At 36.4% G+C, this 17,021-nt stretch overlaps 1 protein-coding gene across 2 annotated transcripts in view; it reads right to left on the bottom strand.

Annotated features, from left to right (window-relative positions):
• LRPPRC (leucine rich pentatricopeptide repeat containing) overlaps nt 1-17,021 on the bottom strand; it is an 87,836-nt gene that overhangs the window by 9,546 nt on the left and 61,269 nt on the right. For both annotated transcript variants that reach the window (XM_032102850.1, XM_032102849.1), the window contains exons 26-32: nt 16,057-16,125; nt 15,716-15,806; nt 13,258-13,400; nt 13,065-13,146; nt 9,007-9,130; nt 5,307-5,395; nt 1,847-2,051 (exon numbers count right to left, since the gene is read on the bottom strand). In XM_032102850.1, coding sequence (XP_031958741.1) covers nt 1,847-2,051; nt 5,307-5,395; nt 9,007-9,130; nt 13,065-13,146; nt 13,258-13,400; nt 15,716-15,806; nt 16,057-16,125 — 803 coding nt within the window. The remainder of the gene's footprint in view (nt 1-1,846; nt 2,052-5,306; nt 5,396-9,006; nt 9,131-13,064; nt 13,147-13,257; nt 13,401-15,715; nt 15,807-16,056; nt 16,126-17,021) is intronic.

Here is a 17,021-nt window from a genome sequence, read left to right as displayed (position 1 = left end):
TTGTTCAGATATTGTAAAAGTGTAACAATGTATGACTGAATGAATAAATCAATTAAAAAATAATTTTTAATGGCCTTTGACCTGTACAAAGTTTAGGTATTTTAGACACACTTTTTTCCTGATTAAGAAAGAAGAGTTCAGCTTGCTGCTTTAGGAAAATGTGTCCTGCAAATCTAGAAGGCAAAATCTAAACATTAACAGAGGGTATCTGAATAATTAATGCACACAATTTAAGTATTTTTATGCAGTGCAATTAATTATTTACCTGATTTTTACCAGGCCTGTCTTTTTTGGATGCAAAAGACAATATTAAATGTCATTTGGTCATTACATCTAAATGCTTTTAATCTTAAGGCTCAAATATAGCAAATGCTAATATAATAATGTAGGAAGTATTCACCAAAGTGTAAACTCTACTTCCAGCATTCTAAAAGGTTCAATGACAACATATCTTACCAGTCCAGTCTAAAAACTACTTTAATTGAAAAAGAAAATTGAGCACAATGAATGCTTTTAGGTGAAGCAGAAATACAGCACATGTGAACGCTATGAAAAATGCTTTGAAAACTGTATCACTAACATGGATCTGCCAATAGATGAACCTGTACTGGAAATATCTGCAAGAATCTGTTTTTGAGAGTTATCAAGGTACAGATTGCAAGGTATTTGAGAATATATAGGCTGCATATTATTTCCACTGCTAAGTCTTTTCATACATCAAGTTCGTTTTGGTATGGGAAAAGAAAAGTTGACGCTCTACCTGCATACAACAATTTTTTTATTTATTCCTGTCATCAATCTCCATCTTAAGAACACAGCCTGCAACACTTTCATGACACGGAAATACAGGAAAATAAGCAGCTTATAGGACAAATAATGAAGTGTCCCTCCCATCTGAAGCGTTTCATTTACTTTCAAGTCCATGCACTAGAACTGTGTGCCAAGGACTGGCATGCCTGAGGCAATCAGGAATCTGTTATGCACTACAAAGGTCTACAGCTTTCCTGCCAAGTCAGGCACAGGAGGTCCACCTGACAAAACTAGTTTGAAATAAAATAACAGAATATGTAGGATTCCTGAGGATTGGTTCCTGCAAAGTAGATTTGAGAAGCTGACAATGCCCTTTCTCCTCCAAGTGCTTCCCCATGCAGTTTTACACAAAGGATAAACTAGCACACTACCAACGTTATCAACTAAACCAGAAATGCAAGGCAAGAGCACAATACTGAATTAAACAGTTGAATCAAAGGCAACTTGAAAGTGTGGGGATAATTATGATAACTAAACTGTGGCCTAAAGCATCAGCCAAGCTTTTATAATTCTTACAAAAAAAACCCCACGGAAAGACCCCACTCCACAGACACACACCTGGCTTTCACATTTTGAAGGTAAAGACAGTAATATTTCAAGAATATTTTGTCATTTCAACTACTGGAACACGTAGTAGATTTTTGTTTCCAAACTATCACACACATAACCTCTGGGTGCTAAGTTCGATTAAGTAATTCCATTTTACCTTCAGATTTCATAGAGCTGTTGATATAACACCAAGGAAACACTTTATATGCACATTAGAACAAAGGTTTCAAAGCTAAATTACAGCACCAAAGAAGACCTTCTATTCCTCCAAATGCTTCACACTTATTATCCCTGTATTTCATTAAATTATTTTCAACCCCAAATGTGTTTGGGAGACAATACCAGAACAGAACCACACATCATACTCAACTACAATTTTAACATCTGGGACGCTGTAAAAAATGGAAACAGAATGAAATGGATAATGCAAGAGATTTCCCACTACTCTGCAGAAAAGAATTAAATACACAGTCCTAGAAATACTTACCTTTTAGTATGAGCCAATGCAATAGCATTAGACATTAGTGAGTCAGATAAACCAATTGATTTTGTGACACCTCCCAGGATGTTTTCAAGTACTTGGAGGTTCTTTATATCTCCTTTTTCTGCCAGGGCCTGAATGAGAGCAGTAACTGCTGGTCTAGTGGGCAACATGCCACTGTCAAGCATTCCTTTTAAAACAGCCAAGGCATCTAACAATGGTAAAGAAATAAGGGAAACAGAAATCAGACTTTAGTTCAGAAAGCAACCATGCTGCTGGCATCATTAATCTTACCCTTTTAAAAATATATACAGAAAAAAAATTCTTTAAGCCCTGCAATAACTACAGTGAATTCTAACTTGAATACATATACACAAATAAAAACTTTCAACAATAATTTAGGTTGAAAGGCTGCAATATCTCCTACTAAGAAGTATTAAGCTACTTTCAACATTGAAATAATTTTTTTGTAACCCGCTCACGGAAAGCAGCTGTGTCATAAATATCCTCTCTTATGACTTTAAAGTCCTGACTCTTTTTTTCTCCAAACTGCAATCAATTTCCTTTACTAAAAACAAAAAAAGTTGTATATTTAAGAATAAATACAGTTCAAAAATGTAGTTTATTATTGAAACTGCTGAAGTATAATACTGAGATTTCTCTTTTTAAGTGTGCACCAAGACTTTGTTTCCCAAAACTTAATTTTTAAATAGAAGTATGGGACACAAGTCTCCTTACAAGAACAAAAACTGAGAACTCAACACTTACCTCAAAAACTCCTAAGATTATTGCAATTACATATGTTGAAAACAGACAAGGTCAATCTCCTGTCCGTCCATCTGCCACAAATTTCCAAAACCCACAGCACATGAAGTCACCCTCGTTTCTCCAAGCAGAATTCTTGTCAATTTACGTTATCCATGAGCAAACACACACAGAAAGACGTGCCCCTCTGGTAAAATTCTCTTACTCTTTACCAGCATAGGCAGGATTAATCACAGATGATAATTATAATACCAAGGGATAACACTTCTAGAATAACATACACCCACATGAACTCCACAGCACTGCCATTCCAATTCAATATACAGGTACTGCAGAAACCAAGTATTACCCTTTACATGACAGGAAGAAAAAACATCCTGTATGCCTAGCCTTCCTTCACAGGAAATTTTCCTTCTGTCCCACATTCTTCTTTTTAGGGAAAAAAAGGAGCAATATATGGGGGGTAAGATTCACAACATTTAAAAAGCAATCTCAGAACAGATGCCAAGTTCAAATTCCCTCCTCACTATAGGTGTGGACCTCCCTCTAACATGCAGCACAACCACCCTTCTCAAGAATGAGGACAGAGAAAGATTGGAAAGCTGCATATGTGCAGCACTACTGCAAGAAATTGGGTACTTGTAGCATAGTGGATAACTCTGCAGGTAACTATATGCTCGTGAAAACCAACCATTTGTCTTTCACAATGCTTTCCTATAGATTCTGCAAATTTCCTACCATGAAACCCACTCTTGAAAGTAGCCTGGGTTTTATGAAGTTCTTGCTAGAAGATATCAGAGCTCTTAGAACTATACTTAGGGGCCTCCATAAAACCTTTTAACTATACCACATTACACAATAAAGAACGTTGATGAACTAAATGAGGTATGTAAGTGGTAAAGCAAGCAGGTTTCACACAAGTGAAAGCCATCACAGGATGTAGGTCAAACGGAGCTCACCAGCAAAAGACTACAAAAGCACCATGCCCAAAAACGTTTTGGGTCATCTACGAGCCTTAGAAAATGACCACTATGGCTGAAATATTTAGTAGTTTGCATTTTCAAGGCTTCACTTAGACAAAGACAAGTAGTATCTTTCAAATTAAAACAGAAACAAGGATCAAGTGTGACTATTCAATAAGATTGTCAGAGTAAAGCTTCTTCAACGTGCAAGATAAAAGAAAATATCATTTTGCAAAGTAATGTAATTCCACAGACTTCTTGAGAAACTCTGTATCGTGCAAAAAGAAGATTTTTAGAGTACAGCAAGGAAGAGGGTTGATGCAGCAGAGAATTTAGTATGCTAGCTAAAACCCCATATAGTTTGTGCAACAGACTGGCAGAATATAGAAACATCACTTATGTTCAAAAGCAGGGAAGAATTTTGGTGTGCAGTGTTCAGGAAGAGCTGGTAAAACTTCATGACATATTGGAGAAGAAAACAGAGATTTATTAGAATAAAAGCAGACAGGAAAGTCAGGTGAAGGCCTTGAAAGCTGCTAAGAAAGATCTGCCAATAGCAAAAGGAGCAATGGCGTTCACCACAAACACTTGAGTGGATGACACCTGGCAGTGATGTTAAACTAGAGACTGAATGAGGAAGGCATTGGAAAGAAGGCAAGTTTATCAGCCACAGGAAAGAAGGAGTACAAGTGAGAAAATGTGTCTAAATGCTCATCTCGAGTATTTTAATGTAGCTGATGTTACATGGGTATGGGTTATTAGTACAGCTATGCATAATGGAATGAAATAAAATGTAATGATGGCACGATCAAAAGTAGGTTTTCTGGTAGGCCTTGTAAACCCAACTTAAATAATCCATTTAATTTGTACATAGTTGCTTTAGAGCTTAAACATACTGACAAAAATATGTATCAACATTGTACTTAGACTTGCATGGGGATAAAAGATACTGCCCTGCATGTAAAACTACCTGCATGCAGAGTTTTCCTCTTGCACAAGAGTTCTTCAACACAACTAAGTAAGTTAGATGTAACACTGTGGAACTGATCTCTAGGCTGCAAAGCAACCAATGCTGAGAACTAAAATAAAACAACTGTAAACTTCATGCCCCGTCCTATTGGGCATCTTATGTACTCTTCAGCCACCATTTTTTTCACTATCATCATTACATTAAAAAGAAAACCAACCAGAGTATTTTGTTACCATTGGTATTGAGAACTATTAAAAAGTATTTGATTAAGTTTTTAAATCAATATTATAATCATTTAGTTCACAATCATGCACATTTAACAGTCAATTTAACTCATCTGGTATCTCACACAACCAACACAATATGCAAGAAACAACTGCGGGGAATTGTTTCAGATGCTCTAAAGTATGTTAATTTCCAAAGCAAAATGACTTGTGCTGTGAATTTTAACGCACTTGAAAGCCTGTACTTTCTCTCGTTCTGGAGCACAAATTTTGCATGTCTGAAGAGCTGTGATTCATCTTAAGAAAACCCATCTTGTGTTAAATGGAATGGAAACTGGACTAAGTGGTCAAATGACAAGTACATTCATATTCAAGCTGTATTATAAATGCATGTACAGTAATTTACGTCTCTCAGCTACCACAAAAGGCTCTTGATAAGCAGGTAATTTGCTAAATGGACTCCTTTATCCAAGTATTCGAAGGGCGTTACAAGAAAAATCTGCAGAGGCATTAATGTGACGTAAAGGTCAAGCATTGTGACATACCTTTCAAATAATCCCGCCTAACTTGCGATATGATGAGGAGGCTGCTGGCAGCACTGTTCAGTGTGAAGCCCTTGATGTGGGTCTCAGCACTAAAAGAAGCAGACATTTAGAAAGGAATTACTGACATGCTTCTGATACGATAATAAATGGTTGAGCACCAAGGTGAAATTATAAAAACTACTGTTCGTATGTTAAAAATATTGCTGCAAAATATCGACCTGGAGACAGCTTTTGTGTTATCCTGTCAATGGTTATAGAAGGATAATTTTTTTTGCATTCTGACAGATGACAAAGTTGGAAGTGAGCAACAAAAGAAACAAAGTACAAGATTTTTTTTAAACAATCGGTTCAGATTCTTGAATGCTGACATATTAGATGACTAAAATAACTGCATGCCCTGCATTGTTCTGTTGTATCCTAAGCTGGATACTTTTTCTTCTTTTTTCAATAGTCACCATAATTATAAAATATAAAACTATTCTTTCAGCAATAAAAATGAAACATTTATTTTCAGCACTGTATATTTTAAACATAAACTAAAGCATATTATGAACTAACACCATATCATTTGGTTGATTAATTTTCAAATTTCTGTCATCTAGATGTATACAGGTTTTAAAGTGAACATCCTACATTTGCTGCCTTAGCCACATTAAAATTTTATTTCACTTATCAACTCCTTATCTTCTGTAATACAAAACTTCGTGTATGTACAGCAAAGACAGTCTTTACTTTAGTTAACCCTGCTAAAGCTTTTCTAACACTCTGGAAATTGTCAAGAGAGACTAACCAGCAATCACATTGGTCTTATACTATAAAATGTTCCTGCTCCTAAATGACATGTAGCCAAGCCCCGTTTTTAATATATAAGGATAACTTTACAAATGTTCATTTCTAGATTACAAAATCTCTACAGAGCAAAGGGGGGCAATGCCATTTACCATATCAGCAATCAAGATAAACCTCACTGATCATCTTGTGGCACACAACTGAGCAGCCTACCTACTTGAACTTAGGGGCTGAGCGGATTGGGAGGTAAGCAGGGTCATTGCTAAATTGTTCTCCTCAATCCCAAGAAAATCCTTCACATTGCACACAATATGACTATCCTCTCAGTCACTTTCAGCCTCCCAGGCTCACAAATGCAGTCACTGGACTCGGGATTTTCTTACTCTCCCAACCAATCCCCTTAATCCCTGCCTAAGCACCCACTGCTCAGTTCCGCCTTTTTTTTTTTTTTCCCTTTGTCCCATCTGTCAAAGCCCTTAAGTCAACAATTCATGCATGAGACTGTAAATTACATTTAACAAAGGATTTACTTTCTCCAATCTTCCAATCTTTAGTGTGATTAAATAGACGTTAGCTACTATTACAGAACTAATCCATCATTCCAATACTCCTAAATTTCTATTTAAAACTTCTTGGACTAAATGCACTAAATATTCCTCAAAACAGTCCTAGAATGTGAAAGCAAACTACACTTAGGTTGACCAACAGATCAGTGATCTTCTGGGTTGTCTGGTGTTAGTTTTTTTCAAACGCAGTGTAGGAGTGCTATTTACTCCTCCCACATCGCTTTCTCAAGGAAGTTTCGCAGTTCTGGTAACAGGGGACGTTTTGAAGTTATTGGGCATTTCTAAATTTTAAAAAAAGTAGGCTTTTTGTTGCCTATGCTAATGTGCACAGTAAGACTCTCTACATATCATTTACCTTTCAAATTTGGCTTTAAACAGTAAAAAGTAATACGTATCTAAATGAAAATATTAGGAGCTGCACAACTTTCAGGCCATCACACATGTTAAGGCTTTGTAGGAGTAATCTCTTTTTAGCATGAGGCTGGAAAAGTTGTGAAGCATCCAGAAATGTGTGTGAAACACAGATTTGCTACTCCTCAATCATAGGAACACACACTATCGCTTTCTCTATTTCAGTGAATTCCTTAGAACTTACAGGCTTTTAAAAATGCTTAATATAAGCATCATTTTGTTACTAGAAAAAAAGACACACAGATACGCCATGAACACAACAAATATGAAGTCTCTTCTGTCTTGATGCAACAGTGAGCTGTTAGAAGCTTCTCAGTGTAACTATCTGGCATTTCTATGCTACGAGATGGAGTAGGAGAGTTGTGAAAAGTACAAGAGTTATGGTCATGGTTGTAACCAAGAAGAAAACCTCTTATAAAATCCTATTAATTGACTTGTAAATATCTCAAACTTCAGAGGCTTAACGCACCTCCAACCTTTTCAGTTTTTCAAATCATTTTTCTTCCTGAATTGTGAATTTACATACTACAACACTTACCTAAAGTGACAATTCTGAATCCCTGAAATACTAGGAACAAGCCACCACCTTTTTTCTTCTCTTCTAATCTGCAAATTATTGCTGGTAATATGCACTACTTTGTGCATCTTCCTTACAACTGTGTTTGAGCTGTAGAGCCAGGAAGCAGTCATGTTTCAAGGTTCCTCCCTGAAGAACCTTTCAATACATCTTTAGATAACTGAGTATCTTCTGTGAAACAAACTACCTAAATTTTATCAGTGTTCTTTGCACTCCCTAAAACATCTTTTATTTGCAAAGATTTATCAGTTACTTGCATTACAGGGAGATCGATTTGATAAACTGATTTAGTTTTCCCTTGATATAAGCTATATATCCTGCAAGCAGAAACATTACTTATTATAAAGCCCAGTTGCTGAGAGCTATTTGAAAAAGCACTATTTGTTCTTCTGAATGCAGAACTCAAACACTTTTTCAACGCAAGACATTTCTCCAGTCTAAACACTTTTAAAGAAAACATTAAAATAATCAGTATCATCTTACACTAGACCGTTCCTGGACATCAGAAACTAAGTTGGTACTAAAAATTATTAGCTTTTTTCAGAGTACTCTATGCATTAGGTAATTTACCTACAGCCACTTTAAAATTCATTGTATTCATTCAGTGAGCACACTTGATGACAACCACTGGTCTAGTTTCAGTTGAAGAAACTGAAAGATTTAAAATCCTTAAACTTAAATTCCTGTTTTCCTTAACTCTCCATTGACTCTCCAAAGCTTTAAAACGCTTTAAAGCCTATAACCTGACCAGAACATGTGTTACAAGCAGTAATTCAAGCAAGTGTCGTACCATACAACACACTAAAGGTTAATTTAATTCCTTGCCTTCTAATAATACATGACAGCAGGTTGGATTTATTTCAGAAGCGTAAGAGTTGGATCTAAGGTTTATGGTCATCTCCTAGCCACTGGCATCACAACCAAACATACCATTTTGCATTTGGCAGGCAGCCAGCTGCCAGGGAGTGTGGGCAGGGTAAGACAGCAGCAGGGACAAGCATTCAGGGGAAGGCTCACGGGCAGCTAAGTGAAGGAATCCTGTCTGTTTGGATATTGCTCTAAAGAGGAAAAGGCAGACTGCCAGAAGGGTAGACTTTCAGCTCTGATGCCAAGTACATTTGTTCAGATTGTTATTTGAAATGAGTTATTAGCAATACACACTGTCACTCTAGTACCTTTCTAAAAATGTGCCATATCGCCCTATGAAATGCTGGTGTGTTTCTTACCACAGCTCCTAATCACTAGTCATGACCTGTTTTCCCATTAGAAGATAAGGACTCACCTGAAAATGATCCAGAAATTATTTAACCACTCTCTCTGAGCCAATAAAAATCCCCCAAACAAAGAAAAGCCTTACATGCGTTTCACATCAAGGGCTTCATCAAGACAATTCTGTGCTAACAGTGCTTTTATAAGGACGTCACAGCAACGATAAGGAGACTCATCCTTCTCTTGCATTCTCCTGAAAATATTGTAGGCCTCTAAAAAAGAGTAAGAAAGCCAAAAGGAAATGTCATATTGCAAGAATGTTGATCACAGAAAGAAATCACCTGTTCTTTGAAAAAGGTCCATCTTAAATCTATTTATCCTTTGCTTACATCTTTAAGCTCAAAGCCGTGGATCACAGCTTGTTCAAAACTTCCCGTGTACAGTGATCAACATACACTTCCACAGGAGAAAAAGTTTGCTACTGCTCCTCCTTTATACCTGGCTGTTGCTTCAATACCAACATAGCTGGTTAGAAGGGGAAGACTCAGGGTTTTTAAAGCAACACCTAATTCTGGGGTATGCAGTTACAGTGTCTGGTGCATGATCACAACAGCATTTAACAAATAATATAGGAGGCGATTCCAATATGGGGAGATCAAATTATTTGGCTACGACAAGATTTATACAAAACATACAATTTACAAATATACAGATATTTAGCAAGTAAACTACACTGCATTTGTTTGACTGATTAACAGTTTTATTTCATGCATTCACAATAACTGTCAGTGTATGAAAAGATGTTACCAAAAAGGGGGAAAAAATGATAAGCACACTTTTCAGTCATTTATTTTTCTGAAACAAGATTATGCAGCTATAAACATGCAGCTAGAACTGCCATCCACACTGTAACATATGCTAGAAAGCTGTGTTAAAAACCACAAATGATCTTTTATATCTACACTGTGATTGCACGTTTCTTTTAATGACTCATGAAATAATCCCTTTGCTAGTTCAAATCACAGCCACAATAACCTTTAAAACTTATCAGGAATAGTTGGACTATCACCACAAATTTCACAGCTATGCATTAAAGCTTTTTTCTTATACTTCGAAAATAAAGATGAAGACAACTCATTTGAATCTTAATGTCATAAGAAGCATCACACTAATTGCACTTAGTACAGTGTGTTGTGGAATTTTAATGAAAACTGTTGGTATGCCTTTCAGTTTGCATCTTAAACTTCTTCAGCCAAAAAGTATACACAAAAACCTCCTGAAATGTAGGCACAGAAATGGCTAAGCATAAAATTAGTTATTTACATCACACAAACTCCTAAACCAAGTTAATAATTAGAATTACCATGGCCATTCATAATCTACTTATTGCTTGAATCTATGTTAAATATACATATATGAATAGAGATAAAGGATAACAGCATCTTAGTAAAAATTAAATTCACTTCTGTGCATTTGAGTTTCATGTGTACAGGAGTCTGACATGAGAGTCTGACATTACAAGAGTGATTGCATCGTCAACCAAAAGAGCAATGAAACAATAGGATCACGCAAGAAAGGTTCTGAAATCCTCCACCACTTTTACTTAGAGGTCTGAAGTTAGTTTGGCCTGCAGCAATGTGCTGAACTCTCTTGCCTGCTCAGATGCTGATCACCAGCATTCATAGCGTTCAAGTTTAAATTCAGGGGCAAGACATTTCTCCTTCCACTGTTCTGAAATCTGAGGTACCAGTAGACTAGCAACTACATTCAACAAGAACAATACACCTCTGACTGGTATCATCTGCTACAAATGCAGCTACTGATTTACAGAAATGCAGCTGACTGGTGATAGGTTTGGTCTTTCTGCTTGTAAATGCCTGCTTGAAATTTTTTTTAAGGGCAAAAACTTCTTATGTTTAGAGACTCCTACAAAAGCTCTGCTGTCTTCAGACTGAACTACAATTTCACCCTGTGTTTAAATATTGCTTTCATCAGTTGGATACAGAAATGGACCTTGCCACTAGTGGCCAGGATGCCAAGCATATGTTACCATCAATTATCACAGCCCATAAAATGTAAGATCTCCTTCTACAAGGAAATGTATTTAATTTTCTTTTTTTTTTTTTTGTAATGACTAGTTCAATGAAGAATTAAAAATTTTTGTATCAGTTTTGTTGTGTATGTCACTCCTAACCTGGGAAAGCTTATCCTGTTCAGATTATTTTCTTAACTTCATTTTGCATTTCTGCAAGTAGCATGTTTGAAGTATACCTAGATCAATCTTGAATTGAGACATATGCCTGATCAGGTATTATCAGCTTATTACTTCTTCAGATGGCATCTAAAATTATTAAAATATATTAGCATTCAAAAGAGAAATTTCTTGGTTTCAAGATCATACTGTGTTATACCACAGCTATTTCAAGTAGAAAGATTCGTTAGAAAAGTGACAACTTGCCAAGTAAGTCTCAGTTCTCAAGACAGTCAAATCTGTTTCAGCAATTGTGATTGTTTGGGATATGTGTTACATGATCCCCCTAGAGTCAAGTTCTCACACGGAGGAATCAAGACAAAAATGAAAATATGACTTTGCATAAATCAAGCACTTTGGAGAATTGGTTATCAAAACGTGTCAGACTTGGTAAGTTCATTGAACAGTTACATAACGAGATTGAGTTAATCTTTTTCCCATCAAAATGCTGCCCTGTTACATTCACACCAAAATTACATTATACTGGTTATATAAAAAAAAGCAACAACTTAGTGGTTTCAGAGTTTTTCTTCAGTCCAAGAGAACAGATTCCCAGGAAGACAGGAACTGTTTTCCAACATAATCTTTTTTTCCCCTTCATTCCCAGTAACTCTAGAACACCTTCTCTCAAATACTACCCTTTAAATAAAAGAATATGCAGAAGTGATTTACTGCTAAGTTCAATACCCAAAGTCATCACAGAAGTTACATTTTATATTTTTGCTTTAAACTAGTTTCCCTTCCAAGTCTAAGGCATATTTGGTTTCCTCCTGCTCTCCACTTTATCATTTATGATACCAAAGGCACAGGACACTTGTGTGGAAATGTCGTAAACTGCATTCCCTTGATTTCATCCAATTTTCAATGAAAATATTTCTGCATTTCTCATTTTCTTACAAGACCCAAAAGTTACCAGCATGAAGAATTTCCTGAAAACATGTCTGCCGTAATACACAATTCTTAACTTCATATACATAACATGATATTGCACTGCCAGTATGCAGAATGTCCAGACCCAACTTTAGACTCCTGATCTAAACAGACTGAATATTTAGACTGAATAACTCTAGATGGTAATTTCACTAACAATGTAAGTAAAATGTGTGAATGACTGATACATTCTTCTTTTAAAAAATCAGAGCTTAAAAATCTGTGTCCAACCTGTAAAATACACTGATTACACTTAGAGAAGAAAATTACTAGGTGTCTTGCATTTATAAATCTTCCTCATTCAGCAAAATTAATTTTTAAACCTATTGAATTCAATTTTCTATACTGCTTTCAAGTGATGTACCTAGTTATTTATTATAGTATAAATGAAGAAAATAAGGATTTCCAGAATATTCAAATGCTCTGCACCTTGGCAAATACTAGAAATGAACTAATTTGGACCAAGGCTCTTCTCGGTGGTGCAGAGCAATAGGACAAGAGGCAGTGGGCAGAAAGGGATGCACAGGAAATTCCACCTAAGCATGAGGAAGAACTTCTTTACTGTGCAGGTGACTGAACACTGGAACAGATTGTCCAGAGAGACTGTGGAGTCTCATCACTGGAGATATGCAAGGGTCCTGTTCCATGTGCTCAAGGATGAAACTGCCTGAGCAAAAAGGCTGGACCAGATGACCCACTGTGGTCCCTTCCAACCTGAGACGTTCTGGTATTCCGTTATTTCTTCCCCATTTTGCAAGGTCCAGTAAAGCTATTTCTTCTTAAGTCACCCTGCTTTGGGATGAGATGGATAGGAATGGATTTCCAATGACTAAACATGGACTAAATCAAAGGAACTGCACATATTTCAACACTCTGCTCTTCTGTATACAAAGGCAAACATCCATGCATAAATTCATTCTGTTTTCAGCAGAGACTGGGAAGTTTGCACAGAAGAGCTCCGCAGTTAATTGAAACCTTAAAATTAATGTGGAAGGGGGAAAAACCCACACTGGATTTCAGTTTACCTTGTGCTTTATTTTTCTTGCAAAGCATCCGTATTTTCATTTCTTCCACAATAGCAGCATTTCTGCTACCTTCAGGCCTAACCTTTGAAAGAAACAAACATTTAAATTACTGTAATGCTATGTGTTAATGTTTTTTAGTAAGAAGAAATATATTTGTAAGTGTTGTTAGCTAGGAAAGTTAAACTCCACTTACCTTAGGTACCTCAAATGGAACAGTCTGACCATTTTTCTCAAATATATCAGCAAGTAAAATTAGTGTTTTCTCACGAGGAACAATATTTTCTTCTTGAATTTTAGTCCAGATAGCTTCAGCCTTTCCCCAGTCCTTTTTGCTGTCTGAAACAAGATTAAAATCTTCAGATAAAAGCACATTTAGAATATACATCCATATCTAAAGTTATTCAAAATCGTGTGTTTGGAAAATAATTCATCAATTAATCATGTACTTCTGCTTCATATGATCATCAGTTTGAAAAGTTTTAATACATAGAGGATGCCAGAAAAAAACCCCAAGGATTATAAGAATTTTCAGATAAATGAGAAATCAGCTCAAAAGTATTGCAGAAGCGATCATCTCAGCTCATCTATTATTCTTGATTGTTAATTGAAATGTATATCTGCATCACTGTACAGAACTGCAAATAAATAGAAAGCTGGACTTCATGAGAAAAAAACCAGTTAACTACCATTTAACTACCTACAGCAGGGGTTTCCTGCTGCCATTACATTTTCGACCTTTGCAGTCACAAGTTGTGAAGCATTTATGACTCTAAGACACTACTTATTTACACTGGTAAAAATGAGCTCTCTAAAGCAGAAACATCATTCTCAACAAATTACCTTGGCATTTTATTCCAATCAGGTTTAGTTCTCCTACTATATACGCAAATCTTGTAAATTCTCCGCTGACTCTTCAAGGGTCAGTCTCTCCTCACAAGTGCACAGCAAAGGGCAAAAGGTGACATTTGAAAGTTGCAGCAATGGAGTATCTGATAATGATCAAATCCTGGGACAGGTTGTTCAGGAAGGCTCTTTGATCTCCACTGCTGGAGGCACCCAAACCTCTACTAAACAAGGCCACAATGTGATCTGACTTTGGAGCTATCCTAGCATCAGGAAACAACCTGGGCTTAAACTCTTGAGGTTTTCTCCAGTATAAATTAGTCTGTGATTCCAGAAACCCAAATGCCTTGTTTTCAACATTTTTATTACTGCTTGGACTAGATGGTAGGTTCTTTTTTTTATATGCCTAAAACAGCTCTGAAGTTATGGCTTTGGTACACAGTGACAGTCCTACTGTACTTGTGCATGGGGCAGCTTTGATAGGTAATCTAAAATGGTTGAAAGCAGGATTATGCATAGCTTTTGTCTTTCATGGTGACAGAAACCCACAAATATTTTCCACTTCTTTGAATAGATGGAATTGGTTCTGTCTTCTGAAAGAAGACTGAAGATTTTGCATGACAGAATTTGATGAATTGTATCTTCTTAGATTCTCTTCCTAGCAGGCACACTGTCAGACTTAGTCACTGCCAGAGGTGAACAGGGTGAGTGGAGAAACAGGAAGGTTCTCTCCCTGTTGAGACAAGATTGATTTTCAGGCCTACTTGATTTTTGATGGTGAACCAGTCTGTGTAAAGCCAGAATTAGGTAAACACTATGGTTTTGTTTGAAGCTTTCCAAGGCTTCAGGAAATGAAAAGCAGCAAAGTTCTCCTGGGGTCTCTGGTCATTTTTTTGTGCAAGTCCTCATGTCCTCTCCTGCTGCACCTAAGTGCAGTGGGGAAGAGGCCTGCATCAGTAGTCCTACCCAACCGAAGATGTACTTGGAGAACAGCCTAAAATTACTTTAAGCTCAAAAGCAAGTTTTCCAGATATATCAAACTGCTGTAATGGCTCAATAATATATAGCTGTATGTACATCCATTACCGAAGTACACAGGAATTCCTGTAATGCTTTATGGCCCAATTTACTGTTTAGTGCTCCACATCCAATAGTGCTCCATATCCAATCTTAACACAATATATTTTTTTTAGTACTTTAAAATAGATCTCCAAAATTTTAATCCTTTATAATACAGTATAATACACCAAATAAGAAAACCAACATAGACTGAAAAACACAGAAAAGAGGAAGAAAAACCACATAGATACATCCTACACGAAGTCTGTGGCATAAAAATGAACTTTCAGTTTTAAATGGTTCATGCCTATAAATGATGCAAGAGTTAGGTTGTGGCTGGTGAAAAATAGGTGAATTTAAGGAATATATGCACCTTTCAGAACCAGATCCAATTACAGGAAATTCCAGATTTTTATCAGTTATGAAGATAAAAGATGAGCAGGTTTTCTTCTCTAAGCATACTGAAAGCCAAAACAGAGTTTTTCAAATCATAACACCAGACAATATCAAGGATTGGAAAACTTGTACTATGTAAGTCTATACTATATTACATACACACACACACTATACTGTGTTCAGTTCTGCAGATGAAAAAAACCCCAAACCTGACTTCTCCTCCCCCACAAGACGCCTCAGAAATGGTACCCAGACTGTGTATCAAGATATGCCTTATCTTCAGCGTTATGTCCCATCTCCAACCACAAAGGGAAACGGATTACGAACATGAGAAAGATCTTAAGCTCACTTACCATACAGTTGAAGCAGGTGGTAGTACATCTCATCTCTATCACATTCAAATAGATTTTGAGTTAATTCTACCAACTGCTCCAAAGCTTCCAGCTTCAAAAAGAAAGAAGAACACAGTTATACTTCAGCCAAACAATTATGTTTCTATATATGTGCACATACATGCTGTGTGCATTCAGCTAAAATAATATTTCTGTTTAAGTATACACCAGCATTAAGTTCACCTCATCAGCCTGTCACCTGTCCTTTCACAAACATAAAAATCAAGCGAGAAAATACTTCAAAACAATTTTTCTTGGAACAAAATGACAGTTCCATAGAACACAGCATACGAGTCACATACCTGTTTATTTAATATACACCTTTTTGCAAACCACTGCAATCTTCCAGAGTGTGCTCTCAAGCCAGGAGTCTGTAAAATATTTCCACAAGAAGAAATACATTACTGCACACAGAACATTCTACAGGAAAATAAACATAATACAGGTATTCATAATGAAAGTTCATAGCTTTTGTTTGTTTTTTGAAATCTAAATAAAACTACAAGCTCACAAATAATCATGTTAGGTTGCCTTTACGAGACATAAAAATTGCAATCATCTTATTCACCACATTCTCCTTTTTGGTTGAACACTGCTGAGAGTTGATTTAAAATACACTTCAGATGAACTGAAATGTTAAATAACTTCTATCACCACATTAATAGGGTATTATTGCTGTTACCTATACTAATCCCTTGTATTACTCATGGTAAAGAATTATTTCCAAACTGTCTTCACAATGAAGTATTTGTATTAGACACCACTGCAACTCAGCAGCTAGAAAACCATGCTTCTGAACTGCACCATGACCATGTGGTGATGCCAATATACTGTACTGATACCAGGTATAGTAACTGTAAGGCAATTCCTATCCCAGAACAGAAGGCTCAAGATTTATTCTTAAAGCTAAGACACTTAAGGCTTACCCTTATGTGTGTGTACACAGAGGAACTGATGTGTAATTTGTTAGCATGCCACAGTTCTTTCTGTTACTTTCCCAGGCTGGGAACCTTAGCTTATTCACTCCTTTGTTGTTTCAAGCAGACTGCAGATATATTATACACATGCTCAAAGAAAATGTTTCAAGTCTTTGAAACTCTATCTGGTGTAGAAAACCACATTGTGCCTTCCCAGCACCATATGCCATAATCAGAACAGCAGTTCCTCAACTTAAATTCTTACATTTTCTCAAAAATTTTAAAGAGACATGTCACATGTTCTACTACCCGTGTCCAACATATCTAAAAAAGTTTACAGCAAAATGTGA

Source organism: Corvus moneduloides, chromosome 3 (assembly GCF_009650955.1).
Source record: "Corvus moneduloides isolate bCorMon1 chromosome 3, bCorMon1.pri, whole genome shotgun sequence".
In the NCBI taxonomy this organism is placed as follows: domain Eukaryota; kingdom Metazoa; phylum Chordata; class Aves; order Passeriformes; family Corvidae; genus Corvus; species Corvus moneduloides.
Note: the sequence above shows the minus strand (reverse complement) of the source record. Positions and strands in the feature narration are given on the sequence as shown.